We start from the raw sequence: 21,431 nt of genomic DNA, 5'->3' as shown, positions 1-21,431 counted from the left end.
ACACACACACACACATACACACCCATATAGGTGCTTTTAGCAATACAGGTGTATTTACATACACTAGCGTTGCTTTCAAGTGTATTGGGTTGAACAAAAACAGTCAGTGGGAAGCCAGAAGTTAAATACAATTCCATTTCAACTTACTGTGCCGGTGGGCAGGACGGTTGGTCATTATATAGATATTTTTAACCTTTATTACACCGCCTAGCAAGCACAGCAAGCAAAGTATGAAATGTGTTCTAACCTCGTGGCTTTGAGTCTCTAGTGACTCTTGTCAAGGAGTGGCAGGGGGAATTTGAGACAAAATATCTGAAGGATCGTATTATTAACGTGGGTCTGTTATAGACCCACTTCCTCTCTGCTTACCTCATGTCAAAATAAATGACCCCCACAAGTTATACATTTTTTGTCCACATATGGCGCACGTGTAGGACTTTTATTTTGAGTAGTTAACCAGCCTAATCAGACTTGCCCGGTGTGCTCATGGTTCTCACATGTGAGGTGTAAAGGGAAGTGGACACTGCCGCTACCTCGCTCTACTCTGAGCAAGGTGCATGAATTGAGGAGCAAACTGAAGTGAAGAGGAAATTCAGCAACTCGTGGAGGCTGATAAATGGGGTTATTTAGCCTATTGTTAACAGTAAAAACTAATTTCGCCCATGCTTTATCTGGATTTAAAATAGCAGACGGCGAAATGAAAAAGGATTTTATATATTTCTTAACAGCTTCTACCCCCAAGCCATAAGACTGCTGAACAATTAATCAAATGGCCACCTGGACTATTTGCATTGACCCCCCCCCCCCCCTTGTTTTTACAATGCTGCTACTCACTGTTTATTATCTATGCATAGTCACTTTACCCCCACCTACATGTACAAATTCCCTCGAATAACCTGTACCCCCGCAAATTGACTCGGTACCGCCTGTAAATAGCCTCATTATTGTAATTTGATTGTAACTTTAGTTTATTTAGTAAATATTTTCTTAACTCTATTTTCTTAAAACTGCATTGTTGGTTAAGGGCTTGTAAGTAAGCATTTCACGGTAAGGTCTACACCTGTTGTATTCGGCGCATGTGACAAATACAATTTTATTTGATGTGGTCAAGAACCAATCAGAATGCAAATGCAAGTCAAAAAATGATTTAATTGGTAAATGACTTGCAAAAATCTGACCAATAGCCAAGCTGAATGTAATTTTAAAATGTATAAAAGCCTCTGTAAATTTTTCATTTGTAAAATCCAGACGAAGACTAACGAGTTGGTTTTACCTTTAAGAATATAGAAAAACATTTATCAACTTCCACTGTCCTCCAAGAGTTGCTGAATTTCCTCTTCAATTTCACAGGTGACGTGAAATGACACAGACTTTGCCGCGATGCATGCCACTCTGATAATGACACAAATGTAACAGCAGCCTGGTCGCACCGGACATCAAACAAAGATACAAATGTAGCAACTCTGCTCCCAAACCCATAGGAACAACTAGAATTGTGTCATTCAATGTAATATCTGGGTGAGTATTTTTCTAAGCGCACTGGGGCTACAAAATATTAACAAGCATAGGCCTATGCAACCAAAATCTTAGCAATTTAGAGGCCTGAATGCATGGTCTTCTGTAGCTCAGTTGGTAGAGTATGGTGCTTGTAATGCCAGGATAGTGGGTTCGATTCCCGAGACCACCTATATGTAAAAATCTATGCAGGCATGACTGAAAGTCACTTTGGATGAGAGTGTATGGTAAATATATACACTACCGTTCAAAAGTTTGGGGTCACTTCGAAATGTCCTTGTTTTCAAAAGAAAAGCAATTGTTTTGCCATTAAAATAACATCAAATTGATCAGAAATACAGTATAGACATTCTTAAAGTTGTAAATGTATATTGTAGCTGGAAACGGCTAATTCTTAATGGAATATCTACATAGGCGTACAGAGGCCCATTATCAGCAACCATCAGTCCTGTGTTCCAATGGCATGTTGTGTTTGCCAATCCAAGTTCATCATTTTAAAAGGCTAATTGATCATAAGAAAACCCTTTTGCAATTATGATAGCACAGCTGAAAACTGTTGTGCTGATTAAAGAAGCAATAAACCTGGCATTCTTGAGATTAGTTGAGTATCTGGAGCATCAGCAATTGTGGGTTCGATTACAGGCTCAAAATGGCCAGAAACAAATAACTTTCTTCTGAAACTCATCAGTCTATCCTTGTTCTGAGAAAGGAAGGCTATTCCATGCGAGAAATTGCCAAGAAACTGAAGATCTCGTACAACGCTGTGCACTACTCCCTTCACAGAACCGCGCAAACTGGCTCTAACCAGAATAGAAAGGGATCTTGAAGAAGGAAGGCTATCACTCCATTTTGCAACGCCATACCCTGTGGACGGCACTTGATTGGAGCAAATTTCCTCCTACAACAGGACAATGACCCAAAGCACAGCTCCAAACTATGCAATAACTATTTAGGGAAGAAGCAGTCAGCTGGTATTCTGTCTATAATGGAGTGGCCAACACAGTCACCGGATCTCAACCCTATTGAGCTGTTGTGGGAGCAGCTTGACCGTATGGTACGTAAGAACTGCCCATCAAGCCAATCCAACTTGTGGGAGGTGCTTCAGGAAGCATGGGGTGAAATCTCTTCAGATGACCTCAACAAATTGACAACTAGAATGCCAAAGGTCTGCAAGGCTGTAATTGCTGAAAATAAAGGATTATTTGACGAAATAGCCCTTACACAGCTTGGAGGTGTGTTGGGACATTGTCCTGTTGAAAAACAAATTATAGTCCCACTAAGCGCAAACCAGATGGGATGGCGTATCGCTGCAGAATGCTGTGGTAGCCAAGCTGGTTAAGTGTGCCTTGAATTCTAAATAAATCACAGACACTGTCACCAGCAAAGCACCCCCACACCATAACACCTCCTCCTCCATGCTTTACGGTGGGAAATACCCATGCGGAGATCATCCGTTCACCCACACCGCGACTCACAAAGACACGGCGGTTGGAACCAAAAATCTCCAATTTGGACTCCAGACCAAAGGACACATTTCCACCGGTCTAATGTCCATTGCACGTGTTTCTTGGCCCAAGCAAGTCTCTTCTTCTTATTGGTGACCTTTAGTAGTGGTTTCTTTGCAGCAATTCGACCATGAAGGCCTGATTCACACAGTCTCCTCTGAACAGTTGATGTTGAGATGTGTCTGTTACCTGAACTCTGAAGCATTTATTTGGGCTGTAATTTCTGAGGCTGGTAACTCTAATGAACTTATCCTCTGCAGAAGAGGTATGTCACGGATACGGCCGAGGCTACCCCTCCTCCTCGTTCGGGCAGGCTTCGGCGGTCGTCGTCACCGGAGTACTAGCTGCCACCGATCGATGTTTCTGTGTCTCACTAGTTCTGTCTGTATTGTTCACACCTGTTACCCATTAGGCTTATTAGTTTCCCTATATTACCTCTGTTTTCCCTCCTGAGTGTGTGCGTGATTGTTCTTGTTACGTCGTCTGTTGAGCTGTTGTTTTTGCTCTTCCCTGCATGGAGGGTTTGCTATATTTACTTGGAGTCGAGTAAAGCCATTAATTCTCAGTTCTGTGTCCTGCGCCTGATTCCGTTTCCCCACTGCACCCAGACGCTGACAAGGTAACTCTGGGTCTTCCATTCCTGTGGCGGTATTGACTGACTTTCATGTCTTAAAGTAATGATGGACTGTCGTTTCACTTTGCTTATTTGAGCTGTTCTTGCCATAATATGGACTTGGTATTTTACCAAATAGGGCTATCTTCTGTATACCCCCCCCCCCCCCACACACACACACACACACACCTTGTCACAACACAACTGATTGGCTCAAACACATTAAGAAGGAAATAAATTCCACAAATTAACTTTTATCAAGGCACACCTGTTAATTGAAATGCATTCCAGGTGACTACCTCATGAAGCTGGTTGAGAGAATGCCAAGAGTGTGCAAAGCTGTCATCAAGGCAAAGGGTGGCTACTTTGAAGAATCTCAAATATTAAATATATTTTGATTTGTTTAACACTTTTTTCGTTACTACATGATTCCATAGTTTTGATTTCTTCACTATTATTCTACAATGTATAAAATTGTAAAAAATTAAGAAAAACCCTTGAATGAGTAGGTGTGTCCAAACTTTTGACTGGTACTGTATATGCTAAACTCCAGTCATGTATGACAAATATAATGTAGTATAATCAATATTAACGTCTAAAGGCTTGATTCTGTCATACTGGTGGCACTGTTCATTCAGATAGGAGAGAAAGGCCAGTGCCTGTAGCTCACCATAACATCACCCACCTTGCAATCTGAGTGGAGGCAGTCAACATTTTTTTACTATTTAACCATAAACAAAATTATTTGAAACCTGGACATTGTTTTGTCAATTTGAGGCATGCCGACCACAGGAATGTTAAGGGGATTCTTTTCTAAACATTTCCTCATATGCCATTGAAACCAGTAGGGCCATTTCTCTCATGTTCTCAACTTCCTTTATGTTGAGTCAGGGTGTGTATATTCTGTGTTGTTGATAGATTAATTTGTATTTTAAGAATAATGACTAAAGGATTTCACCCCAAATACAGTATAAATGTGTGAACGGTGTTAGAGTTATAATGTAGTGTCAACCAACTAACAGAGGGGGGGAGTTAGAAACTGTTGAAAGCATTCCAGGGTGAAGGGGACTAAGAAACGGTTTATAGGTGGGCGGAGCAAAGTGCCTTTGTGTGTCAAGGGATATAAAAGCTGTATGTATGTTTTTTGGCGCCAGAGCTCTCCATGAATAAAAATACAGATCATCTTGCTGGTTACGGACCTTTGTTTAATTCATGATTAAACCAGAGAATTTACACCCTCTGGGAATTATTCAGAGCATTAAGTTTGATTAATTAGAGATATAAATTCTCGTGACAAATGGTCCTTCGAGCCGGATCTCAAAATACGTCTTTATCGTTCTGAGGACACCGAAAACCGTGCACGGGCGGATGATAGCATCCGTATAGAATAGACCTGGCCTTCGACGTTAAGGTTATAAACAGGCCGGTGATTAATCTTATGAACAATAAAGACGTTAACGAGATTGAAAAAGCATTTAAATCCGAACTGCAAGGAGAAGGTCAGTAATTTTTATTCATGGATTTTGGTGTGATTATTTGAACTTGTATGAGAATAATAATTATTGTGAAGGGCAGAGAATAGTTACCAAAATCTCATAAGAGAATTATAAAGGAAGAAAGAAGGGTCCGGAATTGACTCTGGGTAGATACAGTGGGGAAAAAAGGATTTAGTCAGCCACCAATTGTGCAAGTTCTTCCACTTAAAAAGATGAGAGAGGCCTGTAATTTTCATCATAGGTACGCGTCAACTATGACAGACAAAATGAGATTTTTTTTCTCCAGAAAATCACATTGTAGGATTTTTTATGAATTTATTAGCAAATTATGGTGGAAAATAAGTATTTGGTCAATAACAAAAGTTTCTCAATACTTTGTTATATATCCTTTGTTGGCAATGACACAGGTCAAATGTTTTCTGTAAGTCTTCACAAGGTTTTCACACACTGTTGCTGGTATTTTGGCCCATTCCTCCATGCAGATCTCCTCTAGAGCAGTGATGTTTTGGGGCTGTCGCTGGGCAACATGGACTTTCAACTCCCTTCAAAGATTTTCTATGGGGTTGAGATCTGGAGACTGGCTAGGCCACTCCAGGACCTTGAAATGCTTCTTGCTTCTCCTTCGTTGCCCGGGCGGTGTGTTTGGGATCATTGTCATGCTGAAAGACCCAGCCACGTTTCATCTTCAATGCCCTTGCTGATGGAAGGAGGTTTTCACTCAAAATCTCACGATACATGGCCCCATTCATTCTTTCCTTTACACGGATCAGTCGTCCTGGTGCCTTTGCAGAAAAACAGCCCCAAAGCATGATGTTTCCACCCCCATGCTTCACAGTAGGTATGGTGTTCTTTGGATGCAACTCAGCATTCTTTGTCCTCCAAACACGACGAGTTGAGTTTTTACCAAAAAGTTCTATTTTGGTTTCATCTGACCATATGACATTCTCCCAATCCTCTTCTGGATCATCCAAATGCACTCTAGCAAACTTCAGACGGGCCTGGACATGTACTGGCTTAAGCAGGGGGACACGTCTGGCACTGCAGGATTTGAGTCCCTGGCGGCGTAGTGTGTTACTGATGGTAGGCTTTGTTACTTTGGTCCCAGCTCTCTGCAGGTCATTCACTAGGTCCCCCCGTGTGGTTCTGGGATTTTTGCTCACCGTTCTTGTGATCATTTTGACCCCACGGGGTGAGATCTTGCGTGGAGCCCCAGATCGAGGGAGATTATCAGTGGTCTTGTATGTCTTCCATTTCCTAATAATTGCTCCCACAGTTGATTTCTTCAAACCAAGCTGCTTACCTATTGCAGATTCAGTCTTCGCAGCCTGGTGCAGGTCTACAATTTTGTTTCTGGTGTCCTTTGACAGCTCTTTGGTCTTGGCCATAGTGGAGTTTGGAGTGTGACTGTTTGAGGTTGTGGACAGGTGTCTTTTATACTGATAACAAGTTCAAACAGGTGCCATTAATACAGGTAACGAGTGGAGGACAGAGGAGCCTCTTAAAGAAGAAGTTACAGGTCTGTGAGAGCCAGAAATCTTGCTTGTTTGTAGGTGACCAAATACTTATTTTCCACCATAATTTGCAAATAAATTCATTAAAAATCCTACAATGTGATTTTCTGGATTTTTTTTCCTCAATTTGTCCGTCATAGTTGACGTGTACCTATGATGAGAATTACAGGCCTCTCTCATCTTTTTAAGTGGGAGAACTTGCACAATTGGTGGCTGACTAAATACTTTTTCCCCCACTGTAGCTATTACCAAAATAAACTAGTTAATATTGAGATTGTACGAGATACAGTCTTTACAATATAAACAAGAAGGGAGATAATTATCATTGTGTGAGATAGATACATTAAACAAGTCAAGAGTCATAAACAACTGGGGATTTGCTCTAACTCTGTCTATTTCATGAAACTGGAGCAGTTACGACCTCTAGGTTACGGATAGTGTTAGCAAAAAATCGTATAAGGTCGTATACGTCTGAGACCTAATGATCCATCGAAATACGTGATAATTGTTTCAAGGAAGGGACTAAAATATGTCCCGTGAGAAAAAAATGGTTGTCCCATCCCTTTCATGAAACTGGGGTTTAAAAAAAAACTCTGGGTTACGGGTTGGATAATTTAAATGGTTAATTACAAAACAGATCATAAACATTGGCTCAAGAGTCGCACCAGATAATATGTCCCAGGAAAATAATTCTGGATTGAATTATTACTAAACGGGGGGATTTCTTATTTTTCGACCATGGGAAATAAATATTCTAAAGAGGTCCGAGAATTAACGGGGGATGAAAGATATAGCATTATGTTAAGGGGATCGAAGAAATATGTTTTATGGATCCATTTGGGAGAAGAGGTATGGATTTATTGGGCATCTCAATGTGGAGAAATTAGAGGCTAAACTGTGGAACGGATTTGAAGAAACAGCGAGGGGAGGGGCTAGACACAGCGAGAGTATGGCTTTTGGAGAGTCAGGAAAGACTAGAGAATTTTGCTAGAGAGTGTAAGGCCCCGTGTAAATACTGTAACAAAACAGGTCATAACCATCGCGACTGCAGAGCTAAGGGAAAGGGCAATGTCCGGGAAATGACAGTCTATTTTTTGGTTCCACGGGTAAAATGTTTGAAGAAGTAATTTGTGTCGATTAAGAATTGGATAAAAACACCACGAAGCGATTATTTGAGAGGTACCTATACATTTCTAACGATATATACGTATGAACTTTCTCACCCAAACGTAGACGTACGTCATGGGTGAGAAAGTAGATAATATTTACATTTGCATTTTTGGTCATTTAGCAGACGCTCTTGTCCAGAGCGACTTGCAGGAGCAATTGGGGTTGGGTGCCTTGCTCGGGGGCACATTGGCAGATTTTTCGCCTGGTCGGCTCGGGGATTGGAACCGGCGACCTCTCGGTTGCTGGCACGGTGCTCTTGGTTACTGGGCTACCTGCCGCCCCATATGAGTTTAAGGTTGTGCCGTTGTTTGATTATGTGATAAGGTTATGTGATAAGGTTTAATGGGTAATCGGACCATAACTAATGTGGTTATAGAAGTAATGTATAAATAGTAGAGAGCCAATAGAGGGTTCCATTGAACTATTATGTTTTGTTGGGCATTTGAATGGCATAAGGTGAAATCTGTGTGTATGAGTGAATTCAACGGCTGGTATGAATGGTAACCGGATACTACTGAGTATTTGGTTTGTTGATGTTGAATGGAAGATTTGAAGCGTGGTTGGGGTTAAATAGAAATACTCACTTATTCAATAGGGAATGGGTGTAGGGAGAGAGAGTTTTTCTGTGTATTAAAAGTTGAATTAGATAGCTTTAGAAGTATTCTAGATAGGTCTATGAAAATATGTTACAAGTACGAATGACATTATTTCCTAAGAAGGAAGATGATTAGGGCAGGTCCCCGCGCCTCCCCCGTTGTGTAGGAAGGAGCAGGGGGGAGGGGTGAGAGACAGTACATAGTTCAGATGATAGGAATATCATTAAATGTATGCTTATCAACGATATCAAGTATTTGTTTTATTAATTAGGGCCGAATCAGAGAGAACAGTTAAAGAAATTGAATAGCGAACTGAAATGGCGATAGAGCTGTGAAAATTGAGTTGAGGACAAAGGAGAATAATTTATTGCTCTGGTTAGCGGGAAAAAATAGAGGGTCCAGCGAGTTAGATTGAGCTGTAAGATTTCAAGTAGAGGTCTAAATACTTGACTGGAAGGAAGTGCTTTGATAAATTAAAATGGTTATTACTTTATTGTATAGGTTGGGTAACACCAGTGGTGTATGAAAATAAGTGGTGAATTCTAAAACGATAATTTGGTTTCGTTACGTGAACAATGGGATATCGTTTTTACTATTAGGATGATGGATTGAATAAACATTGGTTATAAGTATGACGTTATTAAACAATAGGTTTATATTTTAAAAACATCAATGCAACAGGTTGCAATGATTAAATTAATAGAAAGGGGTTATAGGGTTATATTAGAAGGTGTAGTGAACTTAATGAAACGTGGTATTATATAGTGTCTTCCAGGATTGATGGAAGTCTCCTATAGCATTATGTTAAGGGGATGCCTGGGATAAAATATAATGTCTTACTTACACGGAGTATGTGATTGTATTGGCTAATGAATGAAATATGACATTTACAGGGGCAAAAGGAACAATAAAAGGGGAGACAGATTTTCCTATGGTGTTGGTAAAATAATTGATAATGGATCATTTGAGATGAGATCACATGGAGCAGATTTAGGGGTTCAATAATCATTGTGAGATTAGTTATGAGGAATTAGATTGATACAAACGATTATTGATGAGTTAGGACTGGGGATATCTGTATCATGTTTTGTGTGAGCTTACCATCTTTAGATTACTGAGGGTAATTGAAGGTTGACAAAATGTATAACCAGGAGAAAGAGATTAGCTTATCTCATTGGAATGTTGCCAAGGGCTAGGGGGAGCAGTAGTGAAGTTAGGCAGTATTTAGGTTGTGAAAGGGAGCTACCAAATTAAGTGGGGCCTGGCTATCTTTGATTGTTGTTTTTCAATTGGGTTTTTCAAATAAAAAACAACACACCCAGTATGATGTTTATAAAGGGTTGTTATGTTGAATTTAGGGGATTTTCAACAGTTCATAGGTGGTGTTTACTATGCTGTGGGATGGAACGGTTTGTTGGGTGATTTCAATGGCCTATGGGATCTGTTTTGACTTTCTGGTGTTGATTGATAATCCACACTGGTGGTTCTGGGGGCATGAGAGGAGGACTTTGGGATGGTTTATTTTATCAAATTGAGGGTAATTTATAGTGCTGTGAAAGGTGTGAAGAAGATTATAATTTGGTAATAATAGGATTTGAAACATTAAAATAACAGAAGAGGGAGAGAGCTTTCCCTGAATGAAAGATACCTGTTGCTAGTCAATTGTACTAATCTTGGATTACTTTTACGGGATAGAAGTAAGTTGAGATATTATCAAATGTTGTCATTTACATTTCATTTTTATTATGCTTTAATAAACAACAAGTTGGTATTTGAAACTAAATTAATACAATGAGCTGCAGTAATCAGAGGAAGGCACAATCTAATGCGAAACAGCTATTGCCTAGATCATTGATTTAGTAATAAGATCAGGAAGATAGTATTAATAGGAAGCTGGATAGGATCATTTAAGATAGGGACTAGCTGTCCAGAAATGGATGAAGAATGATGAGCTTTTTGGGAATGATAGACTGCTGTAAAGCTTGGGTACTCCATTATGTACTGCATACTGGTAAATTAAGTGATCTTATCTATGGGAAGGCAATGGCAGCCCATGGTAAAATCATTTGGAACTCTGAGGAGGAAGAACAATTTATGAATAGGAAAAAGTTGCTCACTTCCCAAACAGTCTTAGCTTTTCCTACATATAACAGAGATTTTACCCAAATGGTAGAGAGTAAAGATGGATATGACATTGGTCGTGATTTAAAGATGGTGATGAGGGAGTTTTTTTTGTGGGCTATTAGATATAACTGGGTTAATCACGAACATAGTTTTTTTATTCTTTGTTGCTAGGCAGAAGACTTAGGTGACCTAGGGTCGAAGTGCTTGCTCTTACTTCAATCCATGGCTGTCTTTTGTCTCTCTTCAAACATTGTGAAGGGAGCGGCACCAGGGTTGAGCAGAGTTCAGGCTAAAACCTGTCTCTCCTTTGGTATCTTCTTGATTGATTACAGCATGAAGGGGGGTTTGTGTTAGGTTTGAAAGATTTAAGTATGGACCTGTCATGTCCAACCATCAGTCTTCAGGTCAAGCCCGGAAGAGCCGGGGTAGAACACAGTTTGAACTAAACATGAGTGTTTTTACAAGATAAGAGATTGATTGATTGGATTACTATTGATTCTGAACTGAATGAAAGTCGAATTTAGCCGCCATAAAAGACAAAGGAAGTGGGAGGAGCAATAAAGAAGCAAGGGACAGTCTCAAAAATAAATAAGGGATGGCAATTGGATGATAAATTACCAATATTACCTAAGTGATTGTTTAGGTAGGTGGTAATATTGACACATGAGCAGAACCATGTGTCAAGAGGGGGGAAGAGGCTAGTGGTAGGATTAAATAATATACGAAGGAGAGGACAAAATACTTTAAAAAAAAAATTTTTTTTAGATACAGTCTAGAAAGAGAATACTGATGTGAGCGGTATGTCAGAGGTTTTGTGCCCCACAGGTGAACTAAAGGAGAAGGTGACCCACTCTATCTAACCAGGTGACTGGTGAGCATCCAGTCCCTAAAGAAGAAAGACTGGAAGCAGGCCTGTTGGCAAGGGCCCTATCAGGTTATATTGGTCACTGCCTTTGCCATTAGAATAGCAGAAAGAGCAACCTGGGTCCACGTTACCCACTGCAAAAAGGTAAGAACACACCACTGAACACACACAGAGTTAGAGAGAAGAACTGAAACCAATAGGGTCTGGGGATCACCTCTGTTAACGAAGATCTCCTACCCCGACCTATCATCACTGTAGTGTGTTCTCAGGGTATGAGTATGGGGTGATACCAAGCAGAAAGACTGAGGACAGGAGAGGGTTGGCGGTTTTTGGGAATAGGGGTAACTTGAGCTGCATCATAGTCTCGGCAATGGTCTTGATATGTCAAGATCCACCACCAATTACGCTATGCCCTTACCATTGTTAAGAAGTAAAAGAGAAGAGAAGCGACACGACATACTGACCGTCAAGGACGAGTGGCCTACAAAATGGGAGTCAGAGAAGGGCAGACTGTCGGATTCAAAATAAGGGTTAGGGACGTAGCCAATGGGTGGGGTACATGTCAATAAGCAACTTGGGATTATAAAATCCCATTATATTCGTGTTCCTAGACTCAAGATTGTTCCTAGACTCAAGTGTTTAAACACACTTGGGGACGGGAATATGAGACCGGGCGGGACTGAACATCCAGATGGGGGGTAAAGAGAAACAAAGACATCACCAATTATCAATTGGAGATAGTAGTCATGTGATTGACTTGAGTTCAGAAGCACAGGAGAGAATTCTGAACCTTACAGCCCCTGTAACCGATGTGTGATGGGCGTGTGCCAGTAAAGGCAGTATAAGGCAGAGAATACCAAAAGGGTGGCTGGATACGTGCGCCCTGGTTCTACTGATTCAGCTAGTTAGAACTAGTCACCAGGAACCAAGGAAAGGGTTAAACAGACGTAGGAGGAGTTTTAACAAGAAGGAGAATAGCCCTATTTAGATGGATGCGATTGGGATACCAAGGGGGGTATCGGATGGATAACAAGCTATGAAAGAATTAGGGGAAGGGTTTACTACCACGTTCTTTTGGTGGTTGGTGGGTGACAATAAACAAAATTGTGAAGTGGATTAATTATATCTATTACGACCAACAACGATTTATTGGCGGGACTAGGGATGCAGTAAAAGGGATTTCTGAAATTATCCGCCATCCCACTCATGACTTAGTAAAAGAGGTTGGCTCTAGATCAGGCAGAAAGGGCCAATGTCTATAGAATGATAAGCCATTGTTGCACATTTATCCCTAACAATACCACACTGGATGGGACAGTCACCAGAGCTCTTGCAGAATTAACTGCACTAAGTGAAGAATGAACTGAGAACTCAGAAGTTAGTACATCGTGGATAAGGTGGTTTGATGAAATGGTTGGTAAATGGAAAACCATAGCAGCCACCATCTTAGGGGCGGTCAGTGTTTGTATGGGTATTCTTGTATTATGTGGTTGTTGTCTTGTTCCCTGTGTCCGAGGATTGGTGAGTAAGGCGTTGGTGAAATGCAGTATCTCAACAATGATGAGAGATGGACCGACTCCGGACTCTGACCAGGGGAATGTGAAAAACGATCCTCCAGGCTTGGTGGATGACGAGGATTTTGACCCTGAAAGACCGCCATTGGATGAAATGTTTATTAGTTCTGACGTAATCTCTGAGATTAATCATGCTTGTAAATACATTTATCCTGAATGTGAAAACATTTAGTCAAAGGGGTGGATTGATAGATTAATTTGTATTTTAAGAATAATGACTAAAGGATTTCACCCCAAATACAGTATAAATGTGTGAACGGTGTCAGAGTTATAATGTAGTGTCAACCCACTAACAGAGGGGGGGAGTTAGAAACTGTTGAAAGCATTCCAGGGTGAAGGGGACTAAGAAACGGTTTATAGGTGGGCGGAGCAAAGTGCCTTTGTGTGTCAAGGGATATAAAAGCTGTATGTATGTTTTTTGGCGCCAGAGCTCTCCATGAATAAAAATACAGATCATTCTTGCTGGTTACGGACCTTTGTTTAATTCATGATTATACCAGAGAATGTACACCCTCTGGGAATTATTCAGAGCATTAAGAGTGATTAATTAGAGATAGAAATTCTCGTGACAGATGTGTATATTCTATGGTTGTCATTCTAGTATGTATAGTTCTATGTTGGCCGGTGTGGTTCCCAATCAGAGGCAGCTGTCGCTTGTTGTCTCTGATTGGGGATCATACTTAGGCAGCCTATTGGCACTGTTGAGTTGTGGAATCTTGTTCCTTGTAAGGTATGTTGTGTGTTCTACCTTGGACTTCACGTTTCGGTTGTTGTTTTGTCGTTGTGTTTAATAGTTAATAAACATGTACGTATATCACGCTGCGCCTTGGTCTGACCCGTCATTCAACGAACGTGGTCCAGACCAGACCAGGGGCGCAACAGGGAGGCGGAGAGAAAGAGGTCGTCTCGCCCGGAGCCGGATCTTTGGGGGGGGGTACTGTCACGCCCTGACTCAGGGGACTCGTATATGTTGAGTCAGGTTGTGTATATTCTGTGTTGTGTATATTCTATGGTTGTCATTCTAGTATGTATAGTTCTATGTTGGCCGGTGTGGTTCCCAATCAGAGGCAGCTGTCGCTCGTTGTCTCTGATTGGGGATCATACTTACGCAGCCTATTGGCACTGTTGAGTTGTGGGATCTTGTTCCTTGTATGGTATGTTGTGTGTTCTACCTTGGACTTCACGTTTCGTTGTTTTGTCGTTGTGTTTAATAGTTAATAAACATGTATGTATATCACGCTGCGCCTTGGTCTGACCCGTCATTCAACGAACGTGACACATTCACGCTTATAGTCTACTGCCGTGTGCGCATTGCTGCACTTATAATGTGAAGAAATAGCCAAATAGTTTATCAACATTTTAAGCTAAACGTTCTGATCTGTTGCATCAGTCTCATTGCATTTAAACGTTTTTTTGATACAACGTGGTTGTATTAATTTGGGATCTATTGTCCTACAACTGTCCCAGTCTGTTTGGAATATTTATTTCTTGCACAGAATGACAAGTTGACCAATAGAATAGGTCAACATTTGTACTATGGGGGGATAGTAGATTGACATAAGCTAGCTCATTTTACTGTTAGTTACTCATCTTGTTGGCTGACAAAGTAAATGTGGACAGTTCTTCTAACATCTTCAATATGCGCCTCGGAATTCGATAAGAAGGACGCGCGCCGTTGCATCCCCGATGCGTCTGTTTTCACTAGTAGCCTACTTCGGTGCTGTGAGAAGGACCCGATCATGTAACGGACATTGGCTAATAAGAATTGAGATATCCGAGAGAGCCATGTGAGTGAGAAGTGCTTCGGAGCAGGGCGATTGGCAGCCGAGAGAAGGGAATTGTAATTATTATATTCAGCCCAAGGGCACAACGGCCACTTTGGCAGCAAGGCATGGATTTTTTAGGGGGCATTACGGCCACACAAGGGGGCAGCGACGGTCATGGCAGTAGATGCCGCCGGGAAATTAAAGGCCTGAGTTAGGGAATATGGTGCCATTTGGGACACAGCCTAGGTATTCTGATGGCCCAGATAGATGATCATAGAGTCCTCCTCTAACCTCTCTCCCACTCCACGGGAGCGTAAGTATTTGTTTACAGAAATAAATCATTCTTGGAACACAACGATCAGCCCTGACTTGCATGAGCCGAAACAGTTTGTTATCTATCTTCAATACTCCACTGGTTTCTTCTACGGGAGAGTGTGACACTTCTAGGATTTGAAGAAAGGGTGCTTTACCTGTGTGTCTGTGTGTGTGTCTGTGTGTGAGAGAGAGAGACCAGTGTAAGAGTGTGTGTGTTGTTTGTAGAGGGTGACTTGTTGGGTGTGGGTTTTGGTTTTCTGCTGCTGAGCCTCTCCAGTCTGTTTGAGGGAGGTTACATCAGGACATGAATGGAGGAGGAGGCTTACCCCTTTGTGGCTCCTTCTCCTCTCGCTCCCTCCCTCTCTCTAGGCTGCCTTTAACCTCTATTTCTCTCCACTTTTCTTTTCCTCTCTCCGTTTCTATCTGTGTTTAATCCCCTGTTTGTTCTTCACACACTTCTAGACTTTAAAAAGTATTTATTTCAAATGGACAGACACATACTTGCTAAAAACTGATTCACATTCTTCATTTGGACTGGGGTGAATACGGTTGTTCCCCGGGGGCAGGGTTGTGAGGTAACTGATTACTTTTTTTTTAAACGAACTAATCAGTTACATTACCAGCAAATATATTGTAATTAGATTAGATGTATTTATTGGATTACTTTTAAATTCAGAAAGGATGTTCGCAAAAAAAATACATTATGACACATTTCTGTTTTCTCAATGACATTCAATTCATCATTGAAAAAAGGCACAAGTTTAAGTTTGTTCCACCTGAGCCAGTCTGACCACAAGGCAGAGACCACTATGACGACACACCAAATGTGTTTGAAGGATCCTTTTTGTCTTCTTCTAATGCCTCTTAAGGGGAAAGTCATCCAAAAGTAATCAGATTACTTTACTGAGTTTGGGTAATCCAAAAGTTACATTACTGATTACAATTTTGGATAGGTAACTGTAACGGATTACATTTAGAAAGTAACCTACCCAGCTCTGCCTGGGGTAGGTATCAATTCTATGAAACACCCACATTCCATGTTCATAGTCTTATTATGTAAATTATGGGATTATAAAGAATAGCTTGTTATGAAGCCAACATCCATGCCCTTCTAACTCTGCCCAAGGCTGAACAACACCACCCAAACTGTAGCACTGCTGCTGACACGAGCCTTTTACTTTCAGCACTTATATTGTGAGTCTGTAATGTGCATTGTACCTGAAACAATTGACAGCCTTGGTCACTGCATGCGTCAAGGGCAACTTTCGCCAAATGTGACATGGCAGCCCTGAGAGTGAGCAATATCCAGCCACAATCCTTGTCGCAACACGTGTAGGTTGTATCGCCAACCATAATGCAGCAAAGTCAACAAGTTCTGATCTGAGGGTAGGCTTATATGGAGGCAGCCTGATAGTAATAACTGTAGCCACTTTGTGGCAAAGCAGCACCTGTTGAAAAGCTCCAGGTAGAAGTCACCTGTGGACACAGATCTAGGATCAGCTTCCTGCTCCCATCCTAACCCTAACCACCAGGATGAAAATACTAAAACGATCTTAGATCAGTGTCTAGGGGCAACTTCACCCTACTCCTGACCTAAATGTGTTTGTGTGTGTGTATATATTGTGGGTGTTAGGTACAGCAGAAGACACATTTCCATTTTGTATAATAAAGTATTCTGTTTCTACATCAGCGTCTAGGGCAGTTGTGTCAAACTCATTCTATGGAGTGCCTAATGCCTGCTGGTTTTTGGTTTTTCCTTTCAATTAAGACCTAGACAACCAGGTGAGAGGAGTTCCTTACTAATTAGTGACCTTAATTCATCGATCATGTACAAGGGAGGAGCGAAAACCCGCAGACACTCGGCCCTCCGTGGAATGAGTCTGACAAATGTGGTCTAGGGGAAACTTCACCCTACCCGTGTAAACGAAGGCGGACAATGAGGAGGAGAAGAAGACTTACGGCTGGCATAGCTTGACCAGGTCCTGGTCTGTGGTCCCAGGGTGAAGACCGCGGATGTACAGGTTAGTTTTACTCAGTTGTTCCCCACCCCCGACACTGTTGTTGCTGTTGGGACTGGGGGGTGCCATCTGGTGGCTGGAGGACACATAGGCCTGCTGGAAACAGAGAGAGATGGTTATATAGGACACATACGCATAAAGAGAGAGAGACAGGGAGAGACAGAGAGAGACAGAGAGAGACAGACAGAGACAGACAGAGAGAGACCGAGACAGAGAGAGACAGACAGAGAGACAGAGGAGTTATATAGGACACAAACGTATGGTGAAAACACGAGAGAGAAAGAGCGAGAGGGAGACGTTATATGTCAGGGGTATTCAAATCCGTGCCTGGATGTCCGGCGTACTGCTGGTTTTCTGTTCTACCTGATAATTGCACCCACCTGGTGTCCCAGGTCTAAATCATTCCTTAATTAGAGGGGAATAATGAAAATCAGCAATGGAACTGACTTTGAGGTCCAGATTTGAATTTGCTTGTTATATATCATATATCTATTTCATGAAGGCACTAACGCTCCTCAGGTCTTCTGCTGGACCACAAAGATGATAAATGATTTAGAGTCATGATTTTGGAATTGGAGAATCTAATAAAAGGGTGGGAGTGGGAGTTGGTATATTCCTATCTTTCTAGCCAGTGTGGGAGTGTATTCAGTTCAGGTACTTTACATTTTCATAAATTATTCATAGCATGCTTTCAATTGTTACAGCTGTTACCTTTCAAAAGGACTAAAACTAAAACCCTGGTTTTTAGCGAACACAAATGGTGGGTTGAGAGACATGCAATTGTGTGAGAGCAGCATAAAACGATAGCACACAGCCTTCATGTCAAAATTCACCAATACTGCATTCTGAAGTGAATGTGGGGCCTCTTTGCTGCCTAGGCCATATTGGGAAAACGGGCCTCTTTCTGCTTACTCCATATTGGGCAACTGCTCCTTTTTTCTCTACCAACTTCCAAACCGCAGAAAATTCCTTGTCTTTGCACAGCGAAACCCAATGATTCAAAGAACAACATACACCAATATTTGGTTAGTTTGATGGCGCTGAATTCTGTGACGTTTGTAAACACTGTTTCCTTTTGTTCTTTGTGAGAAGTCATAAGCTGTCTTTTCTCCCATACCACACTGGAGTGCTTTAAAACACAACACAAACATCTGGTCGGGCTTAGTCTTTTATCTCAACTCCACAACACCCACAGGTTCAACTCAGTAGTTCAGACTTTTACATTTTAGTCATTTAGCAGACGCTCTTATCCAGAGCGACTTACAGTTAGTGAGTGCATACATTTTCATACTGGCCCTCCGTGGGAAACGAACCCACAACCCAGGCGTTGCAAGCGCCATGCTCTACCAACTGAGCTACAGTCTCCCTCAGTTAATTGTGTCCTCAACAATACAGCATAGCTAACCTTTGCTCGACTCCCTAAAAAGAGCCAAAATAGTAAACAATTAAAACTGTGAGGTCAGCTCAGTCCACAATAGGTCCAAGATCCGTACATTCATGAGCACCGTGCTTACATATGTCACAGCAAAGGGGAAACGAGGAGACAGGAGAGCTCCCAACGATGATTAACAAAACACTCTTTTGGGAAGAGTTCCCCGTCTGCTGAGCCTGGCACAGAAGAGCAGCATTCTCTGACCTGCTATCTGTTTATAACAAGCTGCTTAATGCATTCATAACAGCTCTATTCCAGCCTATAACGACTCTCCCTATAGCACTTCAGCAGCATTTTGAGTGGTGCTACAATAGCCTATGGGGAGGATCAGTTATTCAACACACTGAGTCGCTACACACAAACACGAAGAGCTCTTGCCCAATAGTCAAAACATCACAGTTTCCCATGAATGAGTCTGGAATAGTTGGATTCAAGAGTAAATGTTTTAGCTTCACTTGAGTCCACTAATTTGTATTTAAGTGAAATTGTTTTCTTATGGCAGTAATAATGGTTTGAGTACCGTTGGAATGAGTGTTCTTTCATTAAGTTGGAGATTTATTGAAGTTGCTTCCCAGGAAAGAGAGCAGTTTCCAAAACAAGTATATTGATGCAATAACACAATTTTAACACAACAACGTTACACGATGCTTTTAACAATCTCAAATAAACATTCCTTCAACAGTAAATAAACACCAGTGGCTAGAGGCTGTGACCGTTTGTCATTCTGTGTCACGCCCTGACTCTAGGGACTTGTATTTGTTGAGTCAGGGTGTGTATTTTCTGTGTTGGGTTTGTCTATGTTAGTTTCTAGATCGTTTAGATCTATGTTGGCCAGGATGGTTCCCAATCAGAGGCAGCTGTAGCTCGTTGTCTCTGATTGGGGACCATACTTAGGTAGCCTGTTGGCACTAGTGGGGTGTGGGATCTTGTTCCGTGTAAGGTATGTTGTTTGTATGCTACCTTGGACTTCACGTTTCGTTTGTTGTTTTGTCGGGTGTTTATTTAGTCGTTAATAAACATGAATGCTGATCACGCTGCGCCTGGGTCCTTCTCGTCTATAAACGATCGTGACATTCTGAAAGAGTTAATGAGTGTGTGTGTGTGTGCACCTTCATGTATGTGTGTGAATCAACTCATGTTTTAAAAATCACATTTTATTGGTCGCATACACATATTTTGCAGATGTTATCGCGGGTGTAGCAAAATGCTTATGTTCCTAGCTCCAACAGTGCAGTAATACCTAAAAATACAAAACAATACACGCAAATCCCAAAAAAGAAAGGAATTAAGAATGATAGAAATATTAGAACGAGCAATGTCAGAGTCCGGAATATACAGTAAATATGTATGTACATGATGCTGTGTATATAGACATTATGGAAAGTATATGAATACAAAAGGTGTGTACAGCAGTAGTTATATAGGATGAGCCTTGACTAGAATACAGTATATACTGTACATACAGTGTCTTCAGAAGGTTTTCAGCCTGCATTTAAAATTGATAAAAAGTAGATTTATTTTGTCACTGGCCTACACACAATACCCCATAATGTCAAAGTGGAATTATGCTTCTAGAAATGTTTGCTAATTAAAAATTAAAAGCTGAAATGTCTTGAGTCAATAAGTATTCAACCCCTTTGTTATGGCAAGCCTAAATAAGTTCAGGAGTAAAATGTTGCTTAACAAGTCACATAATAAGTTGCATGGACTCAATAATAATAATAGTGTTTAACATGATTTTTGAATGACTACTTCATCTCTGTATCCCCACACATACAATTATCTGTAAGGTCCCTCAGTCGAGCAGTGAATTTCAAACACAGATTCAACCACAAAGACCAGGAAGGTTTTACAATGCCTCGCAAAGAAGGGCACCTATTGGTTGATCGACATTGACTTAACTTCACCATGCTCAAAGGGATACTGAATATCCCTTTGAGCATGGTGAAGTTATTAATTACACTTTGGGTGGTGTATCAATACACAGTCACTACAAAGATACAGGCGTCCTTCCTAACTCAGTTGCCGGAAAGGAAGGAAACCACTCAGAGACTTCACCATGAGGCCAATGGTGACATTAAAACAGTTTAATGGCTGTGATAGGAGAAAACTAAGGATGGATCAACAACATTGTAGTTACTCCACAATACTAACCTAATTGACAGAGGGAAAAGAAGGAAGCTTGTACAGAATAAAGGCACTAAAGTAATACTGCAAAAAATTTGGCAAAGCAATTCACTTTTTGTCCTGAATACTAAGTGTTTTATTGGGTTTGTCCCAAACATAATACATTACTGAGTACCACTCTCCATATTTTCAAGCGTAGTGGTGGCTGCACTTGTTATGGGTATGCTTGTAATCATTAAGGACTGGGGAGTTTCAGGATAAAAAATCCTAGAGGAAAACCTGGTTCAGTATGTTTTTTACCAGACACTGGGAGATTAATTCACCTTTCAGCAGGTAAATAACCTAAAATACAAGGCCAAATCTACACTGGAGTTGCTTACCTAGAAGATAGTGAATGTTCCTGAGAGGCTGAGTTACAGTTTTGACTTAAATCTACTAGAAAATCTATGGCAAGACCTGAAAATGGTTGTTTAGCAATGATCAACAACCAATTTGACAGAGCTTGAATAATTTTTTCATGACTAATGGACAAATGTTGCACAAACCCAGGTGTGGAAAGCACATAGAGACTTACCCAGAAAGACTCACAGCTGTAATCACTGCCAAAGGTGCTTCTACAAAGTATTGACTCAGGGGTGTGAATACTTATGTAAATTTGATATTTCTGTATTTCATGTTCAATACATTTGCAAAAATGTCTAAAAACATGTTTTTACTTTATAATTATGGGGTATTGTGTGTAGATGGATGAGAAAAAAACATTTTGAATTCAGGCTGTAACACAACAAAATGTTGAATAAGTCA

General features: G+C 41.0%; 1 protein-coding gene across 5 annotated transcripts in view; it reads right to left on the bottom strand.

Moving 5' to 3' along the window:
• The window catches only part of LOC311138263 (RNA-binding motif, single-stranded-interacting protein 2-like), a 51,182-nt gene that overhangs the window by 16,094 nt on the left and 13,657 nt on the right, over positions 1-21,431 (bottom strand). For 3 of the 5 annotated variants that reach the window (XM_084172940.1, XM_084172942.1, XM_084172944.1), the window contains exon 2: positions 17,010-17,164. In XM_084172940.1, the coding sequence (XP_084029066.1) occupies positions 17,010-17,164 (155 nt within the window). The remainder of the gene's footprint in view (positions 1-17,009; positions 17,165-21,431) is intronic. The other 2 variants (XM_084172941.1, XM_084172943.1) reach the window with 1 other exon arrangement.

This window comes from Coregonus lavaretus, assembly GCF_964263955.1.
Source record: "Coregonus lavaretus genome assembly, chromosome: 12".
Taxonomy (NCBI): Eukaryota; Metazoa; Chordata; class Actinopteri; order Salmoniformes; family Salmonidae; genus Coregonus; species Coregonus lavaretus.
This window is presented reverse-complemented; position numbering and strand designations above follow the sequence as displayed.